We start from the raw sequence: 15,906 nt of genomic DNA, 5'->3' as shown, positions 1-15,906 counted from the left end.
GAGCATCCCTGGTGTGTGGGAGGGAGAGACTCAGATTCAGGAATAAAAACCGAGTCGTGTTCAGACCAACCTTCTCTGCAGTATCTCAAGGAGCTGCTGCTTCATACTGAGCTGGGTGCTGCTAGAAGCAGTAGAAGGGGTGTTTGGGCTTTCTAGAGCCTCGATTGCCCCATTCCCTACAGCAGCCTGTCTCATGTCTGCGCAGCATTCCCAAGCTCTCCCTGGGTGTTATCAGTGCCTCCAGCAGCGTGTTGACTGGCATCGCCCACTGCTTGTGTTGGACACCCTCCAGCTGCAGGGTCACCCACCACCTGCATTCCTTGGGATTTGTTACCTTCTGGTAGCTAAACTTGCAGGCAACTGGGGCAGCGGGTGAGATTTATTCTCCAGGACTCTGTTTTCTTATTGTTTTCAAGTTCGCGGGAGGCTCCCTGTTACTAAACAAACTTTACAACTGTAGGCTATAGGGTCAACCCCCTGCCTGAGCCCTTCAAAAAAGATGACATTCCTGGTGGCCAGGCACGGCCTATGAGCTGTTTTGTTTCCCTCTTTTCCCTCTTGCTTTCTCCAGGGCTTTTGCCCTGCATCACTGCTGGGCAGGATAAATCCTCCACTGTGGCTCAGGCACCGAATGAGCAGCCTGCAAAGCCTGGTGCTTACCGAGCCCATATGCATGTGTTTCCCCTTGGCCAGACACTTGCATTAATGATGGATATTAGGAAAGTGGGGCTAAAAGAAACCTCAGGTGACCTGTTCCGTTTTCTCCTGAGATGAAGTACTGTATATGCTCAGATTGGCTCTGACATCTGTCCAAGTTCTTAAATCCTCCAGTACCGTGCCTTCCATTGACTTACCAAGTCTGCTTTTTGGGCTTTTTCTTTTATACTTAGAAAAGAGGCTGCCAGTATCATACATTAATCTCCTAAATCTGCTCTGCCCCCAGTGAAGCCAGCTTTTTCGTGGTCTCTGCTCTGCTCACACGTAGATCAATTGATTACCATTCTCTTTAGAAAACATGTTACTCTTATCGTGTCCTTTCTTGCTCTTCTCTTTTCCTAGACTAAACAAATGCATTTCCCTTAGCTTTTCCATGTAGGTCATGCTTACTCAATCTCTTATCGCTCCTGTTGCTCTTCTCTGGATTCTCTCTAATTTGCCTGTATCTTTCTTAGAGGGTGGTGTTGCAAACCGGATAAAGCAGTCCAGCCGATATCTCACCACTTCTGAGCAAGAGCGTAATAGTTACCTTCTACGTCTCCTGTGCAACACAACCATTAATCTTTCCCAGAACTGCATTTGCTTCATTTTTTTTAAGGACAGATTGCTATTATTGACTCAGGTTCAGCTGCCGACTCACTGCTATCCACACATCATCCCCAGCCCTGCTGCTGCCTCTTGCTTCATGGTGCTGCCTTTCAGCGTTTCATTTCTTAACCCAAAGGGTGCTGGCGGTGCACTTGCGTTTCCCTTGGTGCCACTGTACCAATGGGACAGCAGATGTCGTGTCTCCAATTTGCTAAGGTCGTTTTGCTTTCTGAACACTTCCACCGAAGTCTGGAGAGCTCAAAAACCTGCTTTGTATTTCATCATCCAAATTATTAAAGAAAATAATAATATGAATTGGCCAAAGACAAACCGTAATGCGTAACGCCTTCCAATTATATCTCACGGGACAGTTAGTGGGCAGCCTTACAGCACCGCTCCGTGCATCCCCTACTGCTCATCTATGAGACACTTTCTTTCCCTCTAAGCCATGAAAGCAGAGTTGGATCCACCCCAGCTTCCACTGGAGGCAGAAGTGCCCCTGCTGGCTGTTCCAGGTGGAGGTGGGACATGACAAAGGGATAACAATTTGGACTCACCCGCAGGACAGTCGGCACCATCCCCAAGGACACTGTTTGCTTTGTTAAACCTGGTCCTTTGTGCATGTGCTGCTTTGTGCCGTCCAACTGCCCAGAAAGCTCAGTGCCTTCTACAACGTGAAAGTTACCCCAGTCAACCCACGTGTTTTTACCATCTTTGGGCTATTTAAAACAAGCTGTCGAGTGTGTAAATAGTCACAGAGTCCTGGAATGGCCCGGGTTGAAAAGGACCACATTGATCACCTAGTTTGAACCCCCGTGCTATGTGAAGGGTCACCGACCACCAGACCGGGCTGCCCAGAGGCTGAGAGCAGTATATAATACTGCAGTATCTAATATTGCTTTCGTAAGATAAGAGCAAAGAATGGTGCTAAGTTTTACTGGGGAAACTTCTTTATACTTTTCAGATGGAAGAAAGGGAGATGTCCATCAAACTGTCGTTACAAATTAGATGCTGCAGACTTAAGCTGAAGGAGCTGCCAGGAATCCATAAACCTTTTAGAGGATGCGTCTGTTTTTGACATTTAAAACCAAAAAAAAGCCTTTATGGATTTCTGTGGAAGAGGCTGATGGGCCAACAGCTGCATTTCTCAGCTGTCGGATGGACTCCACTCAAACGAGCTGATGCCCAGGTTTAGGACAGGTTAATTACTTTCTGTTCTGTGCCCAAGAGCAAATAATAGCTTGTCTGCGTTACTGGCTAGGAAAAGACATTCAAGGGTGCTTTGGTTTGGGGTTTTTTGTGTTGTTTGCTGCATCCTGGCTGCTGCCTCCATACAGCCTGAGTGTAGGTGCCCCTTGCAGAACAATAACTGGATGCTACTCGAAATACTTGGCACTGCAGGCAGGGGAGTGGAATGTAATGAGAACACTTCAGGTCTGAGGGCGAGTAAACTCCAGCAGGGTAGGAATGAGGAGGTTGGGCTTTCGGTGCAGGTCTCTCCCTCACTTGGCATTCGCAGACAATAAGAATACAAGGATTAACATAGTAGACTCCGTTTATTACACTTGGGTGGATAAAGCAATTATCTGTCTATCAAGGCTGTAGTAAATTGTGCAAGAGCATTAGCATGGGTGGATACGTGGATAAGTGCTACGCTGCCACAGAGGGTGCTGATACATGAGATAATCCTTCAAGTCTGACTTGTAAAGACTGTTTTCTTTTGGAGTTTATATCACATTCCCCCTGTGAGAGCAGACTGAAACTGCATCTTTTTTATTTTTAACCATGCTTTCAGGTTTCTTTAACCATCTGAGTTTTATTAGCAAGGTTATTTTAGAAGTATCCCCGTTTAATCGAGTTTAAACAGTCTGCTCAAAGCCTACTGCTGGGGTATAAACACAGTAGTCCTCTAATGCAGCAAAACAGTCTGTTGAAAGATACAATACAAACACGCACACGTCCATCCATTATTGCTTAACTGTTGTCTCTTCCATGCCTGAATTCCCACTCAAACTGCAGCGCTCAGCCTGCCGGTTGGTTTTTGGGGCTGTCAAACAAAACCCCAAAGTGCCAGTCAAAAGCCAGAAGTGCACCTTTACCGATGCCTACAGAGCGGAGGCTTGCGGGACAGCACAGCATCTCCAATCTGCATTAATGGTTGTGTTCACATCGCCCCCATTTTGTTCTATTCAAGGAATCAGGTTTCGCAAGCAGTAAGAAAAGCATCCCCTCTGCCAGATGGAGGGAGGCCAGCTCCAGGAGCAGCGTTGTTTTCTCTCCACCCCCTCCTTGCCCTCTTCATTTGCTACAGCAAGCAGGGGTTGGTGGGCTCTGTGTAGGGCAGCCGGCTTGGGGCGGGGGTGATGTCTGTATTGTCATCAAAGATATTGCTGGGTTAGGATGAGGGCGATAAAGTCGGTGTGAGGAGCTCTTGCCCTTTTGCAGCATGGCCTTTATACTCCCTCATTCCCTCTTCTGCAAAAGAAATAAGTGAAAAAGTGGGGAGGAGAAAGGGGAGAGCATAACAGATAGCAGCATGCAAAGGGAATTAAGGCAGGGACTGGGACTTGCGTGACTGCTTATATGAGTTGCCTTTAATGTCTCTGAGTGGTGATGCCAGCAGTTCTTAGCTGGTTTCCTGGCACAAGCGCACACAGATTCATTTATGTTCTTCAGTGATGGCTGAAGGTAAAAGCAGAGCCTTGCTCCTGTCCGCCCCCTCCCAGTGCACCTCTGTGCTGACGTTCATGCAGGATGCTGCAGCCGAGCAAGCTTCAAAATCCAAGTTAGAATTCCATAACTTGAGAAGAGAGAAAAAAGGAAAAGAGAAAGGCAGAGCGTTCCCATGACAAGGAGAGACTTCGCTGTTTGGTTTAGTGGGTTGTGGAGCCAGGCTGTGCCACAGCAAAGCATTGGGGTGAGCTGAGATGCTGGGGAGAACCAGAGCTGCAGATATCCCACTCCATCCCACTCCATCCCCTTCCTGCTCTGCTTCTTCTTGTCCTCAGAGTGCCTGTCCACTTTCATTCATAAAATGTCCAGTTTTGCTCTGTTCACACAGCTTCCCCATGCTGGCTTGTCCCCACCATATGTTCCTTCTATGTGCAGGATCAGCCTGGGGCTCCCGGAGCTCTGCTCCCACCTCCCTGCATGGAGGAATTTTGGGACCAAGAGGCTGCTCTGCAGCTGTTGCAATTTGCTGAAAAACCCTGACCTCCAGGTCTGACTTTCAGCTGTGTGCGCTCTCCACAGACCCCAGCTGATGTTTAAAAAGCTCTGATAGCACTTTGTATTCTCAGAGGCTTTGAGAGGGGAGAATTAGAATGATTCCCTTGGGTACTCAGGGACACGATTTATGTACCCGTGGGATGATTTCCCCTCACCTTTCCTGCCCCTTCCTCTGTTAAACCTGCTGGAAGCTCTTAATTCATTCCAGGCTCGGAGCGCAGCCTGCAAGATGAGCTTTAGCTCCCAGCGAGTCAATGGGGAGATCACCATAGACACCAGAGGTGCTCCCAAGGCTTGAACTCCACATGGAAGACATTGAAGTTCAAACCTACCCCTGCCTCAGTCCATCCTGGGTTTGAACCACAGCTCCTGGAAGGCTGCAATGTAATTGATTGCCCTGGGTGCTGGAGCTGGCCCTGGTGGAGCAGCACAAGCAAGCTGCAGGCCTTTGGGAGCACTCAGCAGCAAGCAGTTCAGTGGGGTTTCAGCAACGGGATGTGTCAGATTCATTGTGTAGGAACAGAGCCATCCACAGCATATCTTCTTTTTCATACCTTATTTTCACTTCTCTGCAGTTGTTTCAGGTGCAAGTCTCACCTGTTTGGGGTAGAAAATCTACCATTTCTTCAGAACAAAATGAGACAGTGTCTTGTTTTGTGTCCGCGTCTGCGCGACTCCCAGAGCCCTATTAGTGTCAACAGGAGAATAAGCTCTCCAGTCTAATGCAAACTGGTGCCCTCAGCTATTTAAAAACAAACATCTTTTTTTTTCCCCCTTCCACTGAGCAAATTAAGTGCAGTTACTTCACCTATGTGAAGCAGGAATTATAAGAACCTTTCCAATGCGCAGCCTATGGCCTAATTATGTAATTATGTCTCTTGGGTAGATTATATTTTTCTTCTCATAATTGTGTCTTTACCCAAGAGACTGGAAGGGTTCCAAGCTTTTCCCTTTCATGGCTAAAAGCTGTTTGTCTCTCTTGCATTTTGTTTTTTCTTTCTCCTGAACTTTGGGTTGTGAGTGTTCGGTCAGTGTGGGCCAGGGGACAGCAAATGGAAGCCAGCCTGGGGATGCTGTCACAAGAGTGACAGGCATTCCTACTTGTGAAGGGCAAATGTGTGTCTTCTGGTTTTTTGCTCATTGATGGCTCTTTTACCACAAGAGCATAGATTAAGGCTGCTCTGGAGTGATAACCTGCTGAAATGTGTAAGAGAACAGTGAATGTCTTTGATTCATGCCAAACATGCAACATTATTCTGTCCATACACAACAGCTAGTAAAAGCCTGGGGCTCAGGTCCAAACTCTTTCGCCATGGATAAGTGAGACCCCAGCCTTACGAGCCTGGAGCTGAATTCTAACCAGTGTCATCCAGTTGGGACTCATCCATAGGACCAAGTGGGATGAAAGGCAGGAAAGTGTCCAAAGAGAATTTAAGGAGAAGCTGTGATAAAATTCAGAGGATTTGTGGTGTGAAATTGGCTTCTACAGCATGTACACAGAAATGTGTCACTAGGGTATTAGCATTAAAAGACAGAGCGTCTCTAAGACACATCTATTAATGAAGTCAGAGGAAAAATGTACCTGTTCTTCATATGTGTATAGTTTGGTACTTCTGGTGAACAACAGGAATAATCCAGACTTGGGCTCTTGGGCTCAGGTGAGCTTCTTCTGAAGTAAGAGAAAGCTTGGGCTGTAATTTTCAGCTCATAATATTGGTGGTTCTTCTTTTTACTGCCCCTTAGCCTGAAGACAAGTCCATTTTCCACCACAGTTTTCTTCTTTTTCAGTCTCAAACCCAACCCAGAGCCACTGCTGTTACTGGCTCCATTACCTCAGCATTAGGAGGGTTTTTATTTCAGTTGCCCTTGCAAGCTGTAGACCTCCATGAAGTGACACCCCTAACTTGGAGAGGGTCCAGAGGAGGCCACAAAGATGCTCAGAGGGCTGCAGCACCTCCCCTACAAAGACAGGCTGAGGGAGCTGGGCTTGTTCATCATGGAGAAGAGAAGGCTGCGGGGTGAGCTCAGTGCAGCCTGCCAGGACCTGAAGGGAGCCTACAGACAGGAGGGGAGTCAGCTCTGTGAAAGGGGAGATAACAGCAGGACAAGGGAAATGGTTTGGAATTGAAGGGGGGCAGATTGAGATTGGATGTCAGGGGAAGTTCTTTACTGTGAGAGTGGTGAGGTGCTGGAACAGCTGCCCAGAGAGGCTGTGGATGCCCCGTCCATCCCTGGAGGTGTTCAAGGCCAGGTTGGATGGGGCCCTGGGCAGCCTGGGCTGGTATTCAGTGTGGATGTAGGTTGGTGGCCCTGCCTGCATCAGAGGGTTTGGAGCTTCGTGATCTTTGAAATCCCTTCCAACCCAAACCTTTCAGTGGTTCTGTGAAAATTCCCCTGGCTCCTCCTGCTGCTGAGCGCACTCACAAGGAGCAAACACCAACACTGGTGCTATTTCACATCTGACCATTGCTCTGTGCTCTGCTGGGGTTACCCCAGCACACATAGCTCAGCAGGGACAGCCCAACTTCTTGTTTCCATGACCGTTCTGCATTCCCTTGGCTTTTTCATGGAGACACCTGACTCCCAAGAAGCATCTTGTTGCAGTGACAGAAGTGAAAAAGGCAGAAAGGAATGGGTGATGACTGAAAATAGCTAACCCACTTGTGAGTGATAAAAACATCTGCTGACAATCTGGTAACCAGATCTCCTCAGTACCAGCAGAAAAAAAAAAAAGAGAAACACAACAAAAAACCAAAAAGGTGGGCGGCGTACATGGTACAAAGGAAGGGAGTCCCTGAGTGTCAGCATCTGGCTGTGCCACGTGTAGCACGATCTTATTAGTTTCCAGTTCCACACACACAACTGAAAGATAAAAAGGCACAGCCCTCCTCCCCGAGGAGGTAAAAATCTTCAAGCGTCAACACCACGTTTCCATCCTGCAAGTCAGCCTCTTCCACAGCCCCACTTACATCTTGACTTCTGCGGCGATGCGGCGGGGGCTGAGTGATGAGGGATGCGCTCCCATCCCCTTCCAGCTCCCGCTCCCATCCGCCTCAAGGTCGCGTGTCTTTGATCCGGAGACGTTCCTTCCTCACGTTTAAACTGAAATGATTAATCTGGAGATGAAGGCTTCTTACATCTCCCGCCACAGCTGGGATGTGGTGACCGAATGGCAGCTCTTAGGTGCTGCCTCGGCACGCTGGGGCTGCGTGGCTTGGTGAGGTGAGGCTTCCTGCAGCTCATCCCATTGGTAAGCCCAAGACATTCCATGAAATCTTTGTAACAGAGCAACCAGGCCTCAGCGTAGCATTGCTGGCAGCACCGTCCCAGGCGCTGAGCGCTGGCATTGGGAAGGCACAGCATTATTTTCTCCTACCCTCTCCGTAGCCTCGTATTGCTTTTTAATGTAATCGCTGCCGCGGCAGATCACAGATTCTCACTGAGCCATCCACACTTACTACCCTAATCTTTTTCCCTGAAATAAAATGATGCCTCATGACTGTGACCAAGGAATACAGCTTTTCTTAGCACGCTCCCCTGGGATCAGGAATTTCTCTGTCAACGGACACATATATCAATGGGAGATGAAAAGCAGCCTGTGGAATGAGTTTTAAACATGTATCACATATTTCACTGCTGCTGCTGATGTGCTACTCAGAAGGCCTGTTAGAATCTCAGCCCATGCCTCATGGCAGCTCTGTACTTAATAGGATTGCTTTATATTTTTTCTTGCACAAGAATCAGGGCAAGAAGGCTGTTTAAGTTGCTGTTTCTTTGCAGACGCCTCCTCAGTATGAAACTTTTTGTTGAGTTTCTTGCTTTCCACGTGGGCATGGCTTAGCTGCTGTTAGAGAACAGGAGCCCGTAATGTGCAGGACTGCAATGCAGTCTCACCTCACTGGGACGCTGCACTGGGTGAGCGTGGCTGCTGTGGATCTCTGTGTCATAACAGGACTCTGTGCTACAGCACTAAGTTTTAAATGACCAGGAGGAAAAGGCAAGTCTGCCTTTGGCCCCTTGCTGGTCTTTGGGGACCTGCACTCTCATTGATGCTTGGGGTCTGTGCAGAGATCTCTCTTTTCCCTCCTTTCCCTACTTTTTCTAGGTGACAACACCCTCATCCACAAATTTCTCAATTATTTCAGGTGGAAATTCTTCTTATTTTTCCTTTTGTTTTTCCCTGCCTACGTGGAAGTACCCTGCTATCCTGCTGAATTTTGCCTTTCTCTGATAATTCATTATAATAACGCAGAGTTAAATACAATCATTTCTAGAAAAGCTATGGGCAACCAGAGCGTGACAGAACCAAAGCAAAGGGTTGTTGGGCACACAGTGGTACAGGAGAGATGCCCAACATGTTGAGCGTTCATTGAGTGAGCAGAAGGCAATCCAAATAGTTTGTGCACTGGTTTGTTAGAAAAGCACTGTATGATCCTTTAGCCAAAACCACCCCTTATAAGCACAGCAGAATTGTTCCATCAAAATGAATTTCACTTTGGGAATAGATTCATTCCCAGGTGAAGTCAGCCCCGATGTGTGAGCTCAGAGTTAGGCTACTGGGATATCTTAATTTGAGCCTTCTTGGTCATGCTGAAACATAACGAATGAATAGAAAAGGAGAGGGGCAATGGATTCCTTGAGAAAACCAGACTGGTCAATAGGACTAACACAGGCAAAAACAGAAACAGAAAAAATGTGGGGAGAAAAGTATAAAAGAATGAGAGATCCCAAGAGAGAACTGACCGTGTGTGTATGTCTGTGCGAAAGTTACTTCTTCAGATTAGCGGCACCCAGCTTATACAAGTTCTGATTTACATAGATGGGAGAGATAGCGCTAATGACTGCCAGGTGAGATGTTATCCTGTTAATGAGGCTGCCATTACAGAGCTGTTACAAGCCCACCAAAAATCGTTCCCCGTTTGAAGTGATTGATACCTCATAGAGAGGAGTCACCGATGCCAGCAGATTGTTCTGCAGCGCTCTGCCATACAGCAGCTCCTTCTCTTTAATGGGAAAGCTCACGCCTACCCCATGTTTTTATACTGAGTCATCACGGGGGAGAAAAATCACACTTCAAAGCACAGAATATTGGGTCAACTAATTATTTTTTTTTTTTTAATTGCTAGAGAAGTTTCTCTCAAATTAATTTCCATCTGGCTGTTTTTTTCTCATCTTCCAACCTCAGTCCTTCAGTTTTCACAGAATGGCAGGATCTCAGAGTGGTTGATGACCTTCTGGGTCCAGCAGGTCCAACCTCTGCTCAAGCAGGGACATCCAGAGCAGCGTACCCAGGGCCACATCCAGGCAGCTGCTGGACATCTCCATGTCTGTGATCCAAGGTCTTCCACAGTCTATGTAGAACCCTGATTTCTCTAAATTTAGTTTAGATTTAGCTGTTCAGAGTTAGCTGTCCATTATAGAGAAAGCTTTGCCTTCTGCCACATCTGGACACTGTGGTCCCAGTTGGAAGATGTGAATCTGTGTATTTCAGTGCTACGCTGACAGACACCATTAAATTACCTTTTATAAAGAGAGACAAACTGATACATTTCAAGACTCAGTGGCCTCGTTTATACTGTTAAACAGTGCCGGAATTGGTTCTCTGGCCCTAAGACTGATATGGGCAATCTGACCGTGTCTGCAAAGCTGAACTCTCGTGGCCCCCAAGCAGAGGGCTGTATTTTCACTGCTGAGGGAGAATGCAATGTATCTCAAACCTCTGGGCATCACATGGAGGAGTTCGAGCTGGTCCCAGCCCAAACCACACCAGAGACCCTTCCTGATGTTAAAAGCATAAAAATATCCAACCCAGGTATTGCCTATTCCAATACCTTGGTGCTGCTTACAGGGATGGAGGCAACTGTGTGTCTGGGTTGCAGTGAGGGGATCTGGGCTCCCATTTCATCTCTGCCAGATGCTTTTTGTGTGACCTTAGTTACTAACTTTGGGTGAGATTAATTCCATGCAGTGTTAACTAATTGTAAGAGTGCCCAATTAAACTAGTCATGTGGGCTCCCTCTCTGATCAGAGAAGGAAGAGAAAGCAAATTCAGAAGGTGAATCATCCCATTTTAAGACTGGTGTCAGAGACAAATGAGATGAATTGCCCTCTGGAAGTAGCTATTTCTTTCCATTAACTGTAGAGGAAGTCTACATTAGAAGAGTTTAGACTAGATGCCTGATTTATGAGTGGCTGAAGTTAAGTAAAATTAGTACTGACCTTAATCTTGCTGCATGCCTGTTTTTCCATATGTTGAATGACAGAAGTAACACCTTCTGTGCCTCATTCGAAGGCACCATTGGCTGGGGAGCGTCTGTTACTACTTCAAAAAGAAATTAAACTTAGGAGCAAAAATACAACAATCAGAGAAGTAAAACCTTTCCTCTTGAAACATCTGAATGACAAGATGAAGAGTACCAAGGTGCCGTTTGGTGCATCCTGTTGCTCTGGGCATTTTTCCCCTCTGCATTTCAACATCCAAGCACCCATGGAAGGCTTTTCCCAAGGCAGACCGTGTGGCACAGGGCAGAAGTACAAGCATGGAGGAAGGCTGAATGCATAATGGCAGTGTAGGACCCAGTCTTGGCCAGAAGCTTCTCAAATGAGAGTGACTATTTACTTTATGGAAAAGCTCTCAAGTTTTGGAGGCATGTTCTTAGCAAAAATCCACAGCGTATAGTGCAGACATGGAATAGTTGTCCCTCTCAATGACTTGTACATATGAAGTTTACTTTGGGGAAAAAAGCTTTGCCCCTTTAACTGTCCGGTGTAGGTAAAGCAGGAAAAGGGGGAAAAAAAAAAAGACATAAAGACCTTGTGTGGTGTCCATAAGGGCTTACTGTGATCCAAATTACTGCATTACATATCGGTATGGGCACAGGAGTGCTGGTTAAGGCTTTTCCCAGCACGGCCACATCCAAAACACCAGAACACCAATTCCCCACCAATGTCACTTTGTTACTGGGAGTAGTGGTGGTACCTACATAGTCCATTAATCTGATAATAGGTCCTCAGAGACCTCTCTTTTTTCTTTTTTTCTTTTTTTTTTTTTCTTTTTTTTTATGTTAAAGTACTAAATCTTGTTATTAACGCTTTTATTTTATGATTTGCTGTTTCCAGGGCACAGACAGAAGCTTGATGACTCTAAACCTAGTTTGTTCCCTGAACGCCTCAGTGATTTAGGGCGCATTCCTCATCCCAGTATGAGAGTAGGGGTCCCGACCCAGAGCCCACGGCCCTCTCTGAACTCTGCACCAAGTCCTTTTAATCCACAAGGACAGAGTCAGATTACAGGTAAGAGACAGAACCATAGGTTTGACTTGCACAGGCAACGGTAGTAATTGCTTATGGATGTTTGTGTCTCAGCTATAGACATAGAGGCTATTACAGAGGGAGAGATGTGTTCCAGGCTAAGCTAGGTGGGAAGTGTTTTCTTCTGTAGCATTTGAAGCTGAAAATGTCTTTCTTTTCTTAAAATGTCTTTTTGCCATAGGTCCAAAATAGTCAATCTGGGTAAACTGAATAGGAATCTGGTGAAATCCTAACTGCCGTGTTGCTATGCCTTCACCTCCAGCTCTGTAATAGTACCTGTTAGTGCATATTAGAATAGATATTTTTATTCAGCCTTTGTATTTTGCGCTGGTGTTGAGAGAAGCACCCAGAATTCAATGGTCTTTCTGTCAGAACAATAACACGATCTTCTCATGTGGCAGTTCCCTTCCAGCACCAGAGCTGACCAATGTTACAATAAACAGGCTGCGTTAACGGAGAAATCGCCAAAGATTGCTTAGGAGGGTTGTATGCAACGTTTATGATTGCATGCTGAGAGACAGATTTCAGTGTGCTGAGAGAAATGGTGAAATAGCACGTGTCACAGATTGTGAGCCTGAAATCAGATGTTTAACTGCAGCTGTGCCAGAAGTTTGCAACAAAACTGTAAAACCTACCAAAAAAAACCCACCCCAATTTTGTTAGCTTTTCTAAATGTAGAGCTGGTTGTATTGCTCGAAAGAGTTTCAAAGCAGCCTCTACCCAATTATGGGCATCGCTAAGCTCGAAACTTCTACTGATGTATTTGCGTCTCTCTGGGATGCAGGGAGGTGATGCCCCTGTCCAGTCCACTTGCTCAAACTGTTGGACAACTCAACTCAACTTAGATGCGAGTTTGTCAGCAAAATTCTCAACTCAATTTACTAGGCAGCCTTAAAACTCAGGTTTACTGCTATCGTTGTGTCTACACCAGGAGCCCTTTGCCAATGTAATACATTGGTATTCCTGTACGGGTAAAGCACTCCTGGTGTAGACGTAGTCTTTGAGTCAACCTAGGAAGATTTCTGGTTTCGTGTTTCAAGTGGTTTTGACATGATACCAGCTGAAACTTAGTGGTTTTAACAAAGTGTTGTGGCTTTCTTCTTCTTTCTTTTTCTTCTTTTTTTAAGTTCAGCTGGTCTATTAATTTGCAGGGAGGAAGAGAAGTAAATGGGTTAATTTGAACCCAAAGCACTCAGCAAATTGGAACAAAAAGAAAGATGGTTCCCATGAGCTGTGGCAAATAGCTTTAACTAGACTTCTATAACATCTGTGATATATTAAATATGTTGCTATCACTCATTATATGGTACCTGATGCCCACCACCTTTCCAGAGCAGTCTTTTTGGCCAGGTTTAGTTGGACATGTGAAGTGTACTTATCATTTTCTGGGTATGAACTACCAAATGAAGCCCAGTATTTCTTCTCACCTGACCACTCTCTTCTGTCTGACAGTGTTTGAGGGCATGGCAGTTCTCCCCAAAAAACTGGGCAAAATCTGGGGCTAAAATCAGTTTCTCTCTTGTGCTTCCATAGTCTACCTATAGTGGAACACTGCATCTAGGAACAAAAGAGGGGGAAATTCTTCCTGACCCCATCTGGTGATCAGCTTATGCCCTGAAGCACGAGAACTGAGATCCCTTGTAATTTTCTTCCTCTCTAAGTGTAACTTCATATGCTGTTCTCATTCACATAAATGCCTCCTGTAGAAAATGTTCTGCTGGCTTTGATTAATAGAGTACTTCTCTGCCTCGTTATGAATCAGCGGCAGCATTTACAGCTCCTGGAGGTGACAACTTCAGATGAGGTTGAAATAAGCCTGGCTGCAGACAGAGCTGTATGCTGTTCCCTATCTGTGCTGCAGCTTGAAGAGTTCAAAGCCCGTTCCAGCTGAGGCTTCATCCAGAGAGGGAAGGGCTGCTGGTGAGGCAGAGGGAACGAGCTGAACCCAGAAAGGCAGGCTGACTTCCCCATCTATTATTGATTATATACTTTTCTTGCCAGATAAACCCAGAGTCATGGGATACTTTAGAATCCCAAAGGGCTCTCATTTTCCATAAAGCAATGAGGACTCTGCTACGTATTCAAATTTCTAGTGAATACGGGGCTGTAGTGTGGTCCAACACAGTGCCATGTTGTTCCCCACTCGTCTCCTCCTTGATTTCCAGCAGCCAAGTACCCAGCTCACAAAGGCTTCTCATTAGCTTTCCATTTAATGAAGCAGTTCGTCTGAGTGTGGTGCATCGGTGCAAGCCCCATGAATTGCACTGGCTTCCCCACAAGGCTTTTTTTGTGCTCTTCAGGATGTTGATTGCAATCTGCAAAGCTCTGTGTGCTTTGATGTTCCACCAAAGTGCCGGGATGCTTCTGCGGACGGTCCCTCATGGTTCTTGTGCGAGGAATGGGTGCCCCTTGCCACACAAGCTGTGCCAGTGGGAGACAAAGGGAATGCCTCAGAGCAGACACCTCTTTGATCAGGTGCTGGTTGCCCATGGGAAACTGCAAAATGGATGGCTGCTGGGTGCGGGGATGGGGCTGGAGCTGCTGGCGCTGCCCTCCTCCCCCAGTAACCCACTGGATTCTTAATGTGGTCACCGGGCCGGTAGGGTCTGGGGATGCGTTGAAAGGAGTACAGATGCTCGTCTGAACCCAAGGATGTTTTTATTACCTTTTATTACCTTTCTTGGAATTAAGCAAGCATTCCTTTTAGATATACCTTTGTTTCTTAACCTCTTACCTAGTAATTTAGGGGAAATAATTAATTCCTTATAAATTTAACAGTAAATACTGCATTCCTATGACAAAATCCGTATTATGCCTAGTAAGCACATAAACTGGTTTTGTGTAGTTCCACTTGAGGTCTTGCATAGCTGTTGCATGATTAAACACAAATAATATTTAAAGCCTGACTGGCCCACACCTGAGCACGGAGGAACACTTTGGGGTCCACTCTTATATTTCTTCCCTCTGTCTGGGTGGTGTTTATTTGCCTCGAGTATCAGAACACAGCCTCCACAAATCGCAGCGCAGTCCCAAACCCACTGCAGCAGCACAAGGCACAGAGTTGCCCTTATTCAACATGGCATTTTAACTAGGAGCCTGCAAAAGCAACAGCGAAGGGTCATTAAAAAACAAATCACCCAATAAGCAGATGCCTTTGCTGAGGCAGTGCAGATTCAATTTGAACCCCGCTTGCTGCCCGTAAATCAGGGATGCTGTCTGCTCACATTTGGATATTGGTATATTTGCCTTTTTTTTTTTGCTTTCCTCTCTCCCTTAACGGCACTGGAACAACTTGCAGGCGGGTCGAGTTTCAGTCCCGCTCAGATCCTGGCTGGTTGCAGCAGCGCTCCAGTATGAAACGAGCAAAAACGTTGTTTCTCTAAACTGCAACCAGTGTGGATGAGCTCCTGTCAGAGCAGATCCGAGCGGGGCTGTGAGTGGGGCTTCCATCAGGTTTCCTGCTCCATCACTGTCATGGCACCGGCTGTCCTATGGGCAATCTGTGACTTGCAGCGCTGAAAGAGCAGCGCTCAAAAAGTGGGACCTGTGATTTTCTTTTTTCTCCCCTTTTCCTGCTTTCCCCTCTCCCCTGTGCTTTGGTGATGCTGCATTTCCAGCCCTCATCATTTTACACCGTTTTTAAAGTTGCAGAAAGCGGATTTAAGGAATTCAGAGGTGAAAGTTAGTGGGGGGATCCATCGCCACTATCGGGTGGAGCAGTGAGAACTGAGTCTGGTGGGAAGGCTGTGGGCAGAAAGCACCTTCAGCTCATCGCATGGCACCAGTCCTCCACTCCCCTCATTCTGCTAAGGGAGATGGCACAAGCATGGTTGTGGGGTGTGAATGTGGGGCTGTGAAGCACCTGACTGAAAAGCAGCAGCACAGTGTCTGTTATCTGAGACCACCAGCTGCAGGAGAGCCATGGAACAGCCCGAGTAGCTGTTGTAGCTGGGCAGTGTGTGAGTACCAGTGTGTGAGGCCCTGCTAGGCAGGGGGGTTGGAACTACATGATCCTTGAGGTCCCTTCCAACCCGGGTCATTCTGTGATTCTGTGATACCCCC

The 15,906-nt window shown here is 46.6% G+C and overlaps 1 protein-coding gene across 5 annotated transcripts in view; it reads left to right on the top strand.

The window, feature by feature from the left end:
- RUNX2 (RUNX family transcription factor 2) overlaps window positions 1-15,906 on the top strand; it is a 201,910-nt gene that overhangs the window by 93,286 nt on the left and 92,718 nt on the right. For 4 of the 5 annotated variants that reach the window (XM_072332918.1, XM_072332919.1, XM_072332923.1 and 1 more), the window contains one exon: window positions 11,653-11,826. The exons of the other annotated variant lie outside the window; for it this stretch is intronic. In XM_072332918.1, coding sequence (XP_072189019.1) covers window positions 11,653-11,826 — 174 coding nt within the window. The remainder of the gene's footprint in view (window positions 1-11,652; window positions 11,827-15,906) is intronic. 5 annotated transcript variants of the gene reach the window in all.

Source organism: Excalfactoria chinensis, chromosome 3 (genome assembly GCF_039878825.1).
Source record: "Excalfactoria chinensis isolate bCotChi1 chromosome 3, bCotChi1.hap2, whole genome shotgun sequence".
NCBI classification, from domain to species: Eukaryota; Metazoa; Chordata; class Aves; order Galliformes; family Phasianidae; genus Excalfactoria; species Excalfactoria chinensis.
The sequence above is the reverse complement of the archived record's forward strand: the minus strand, read 5'-3'. Positions and strand labels throughout refer to the sequence as shown.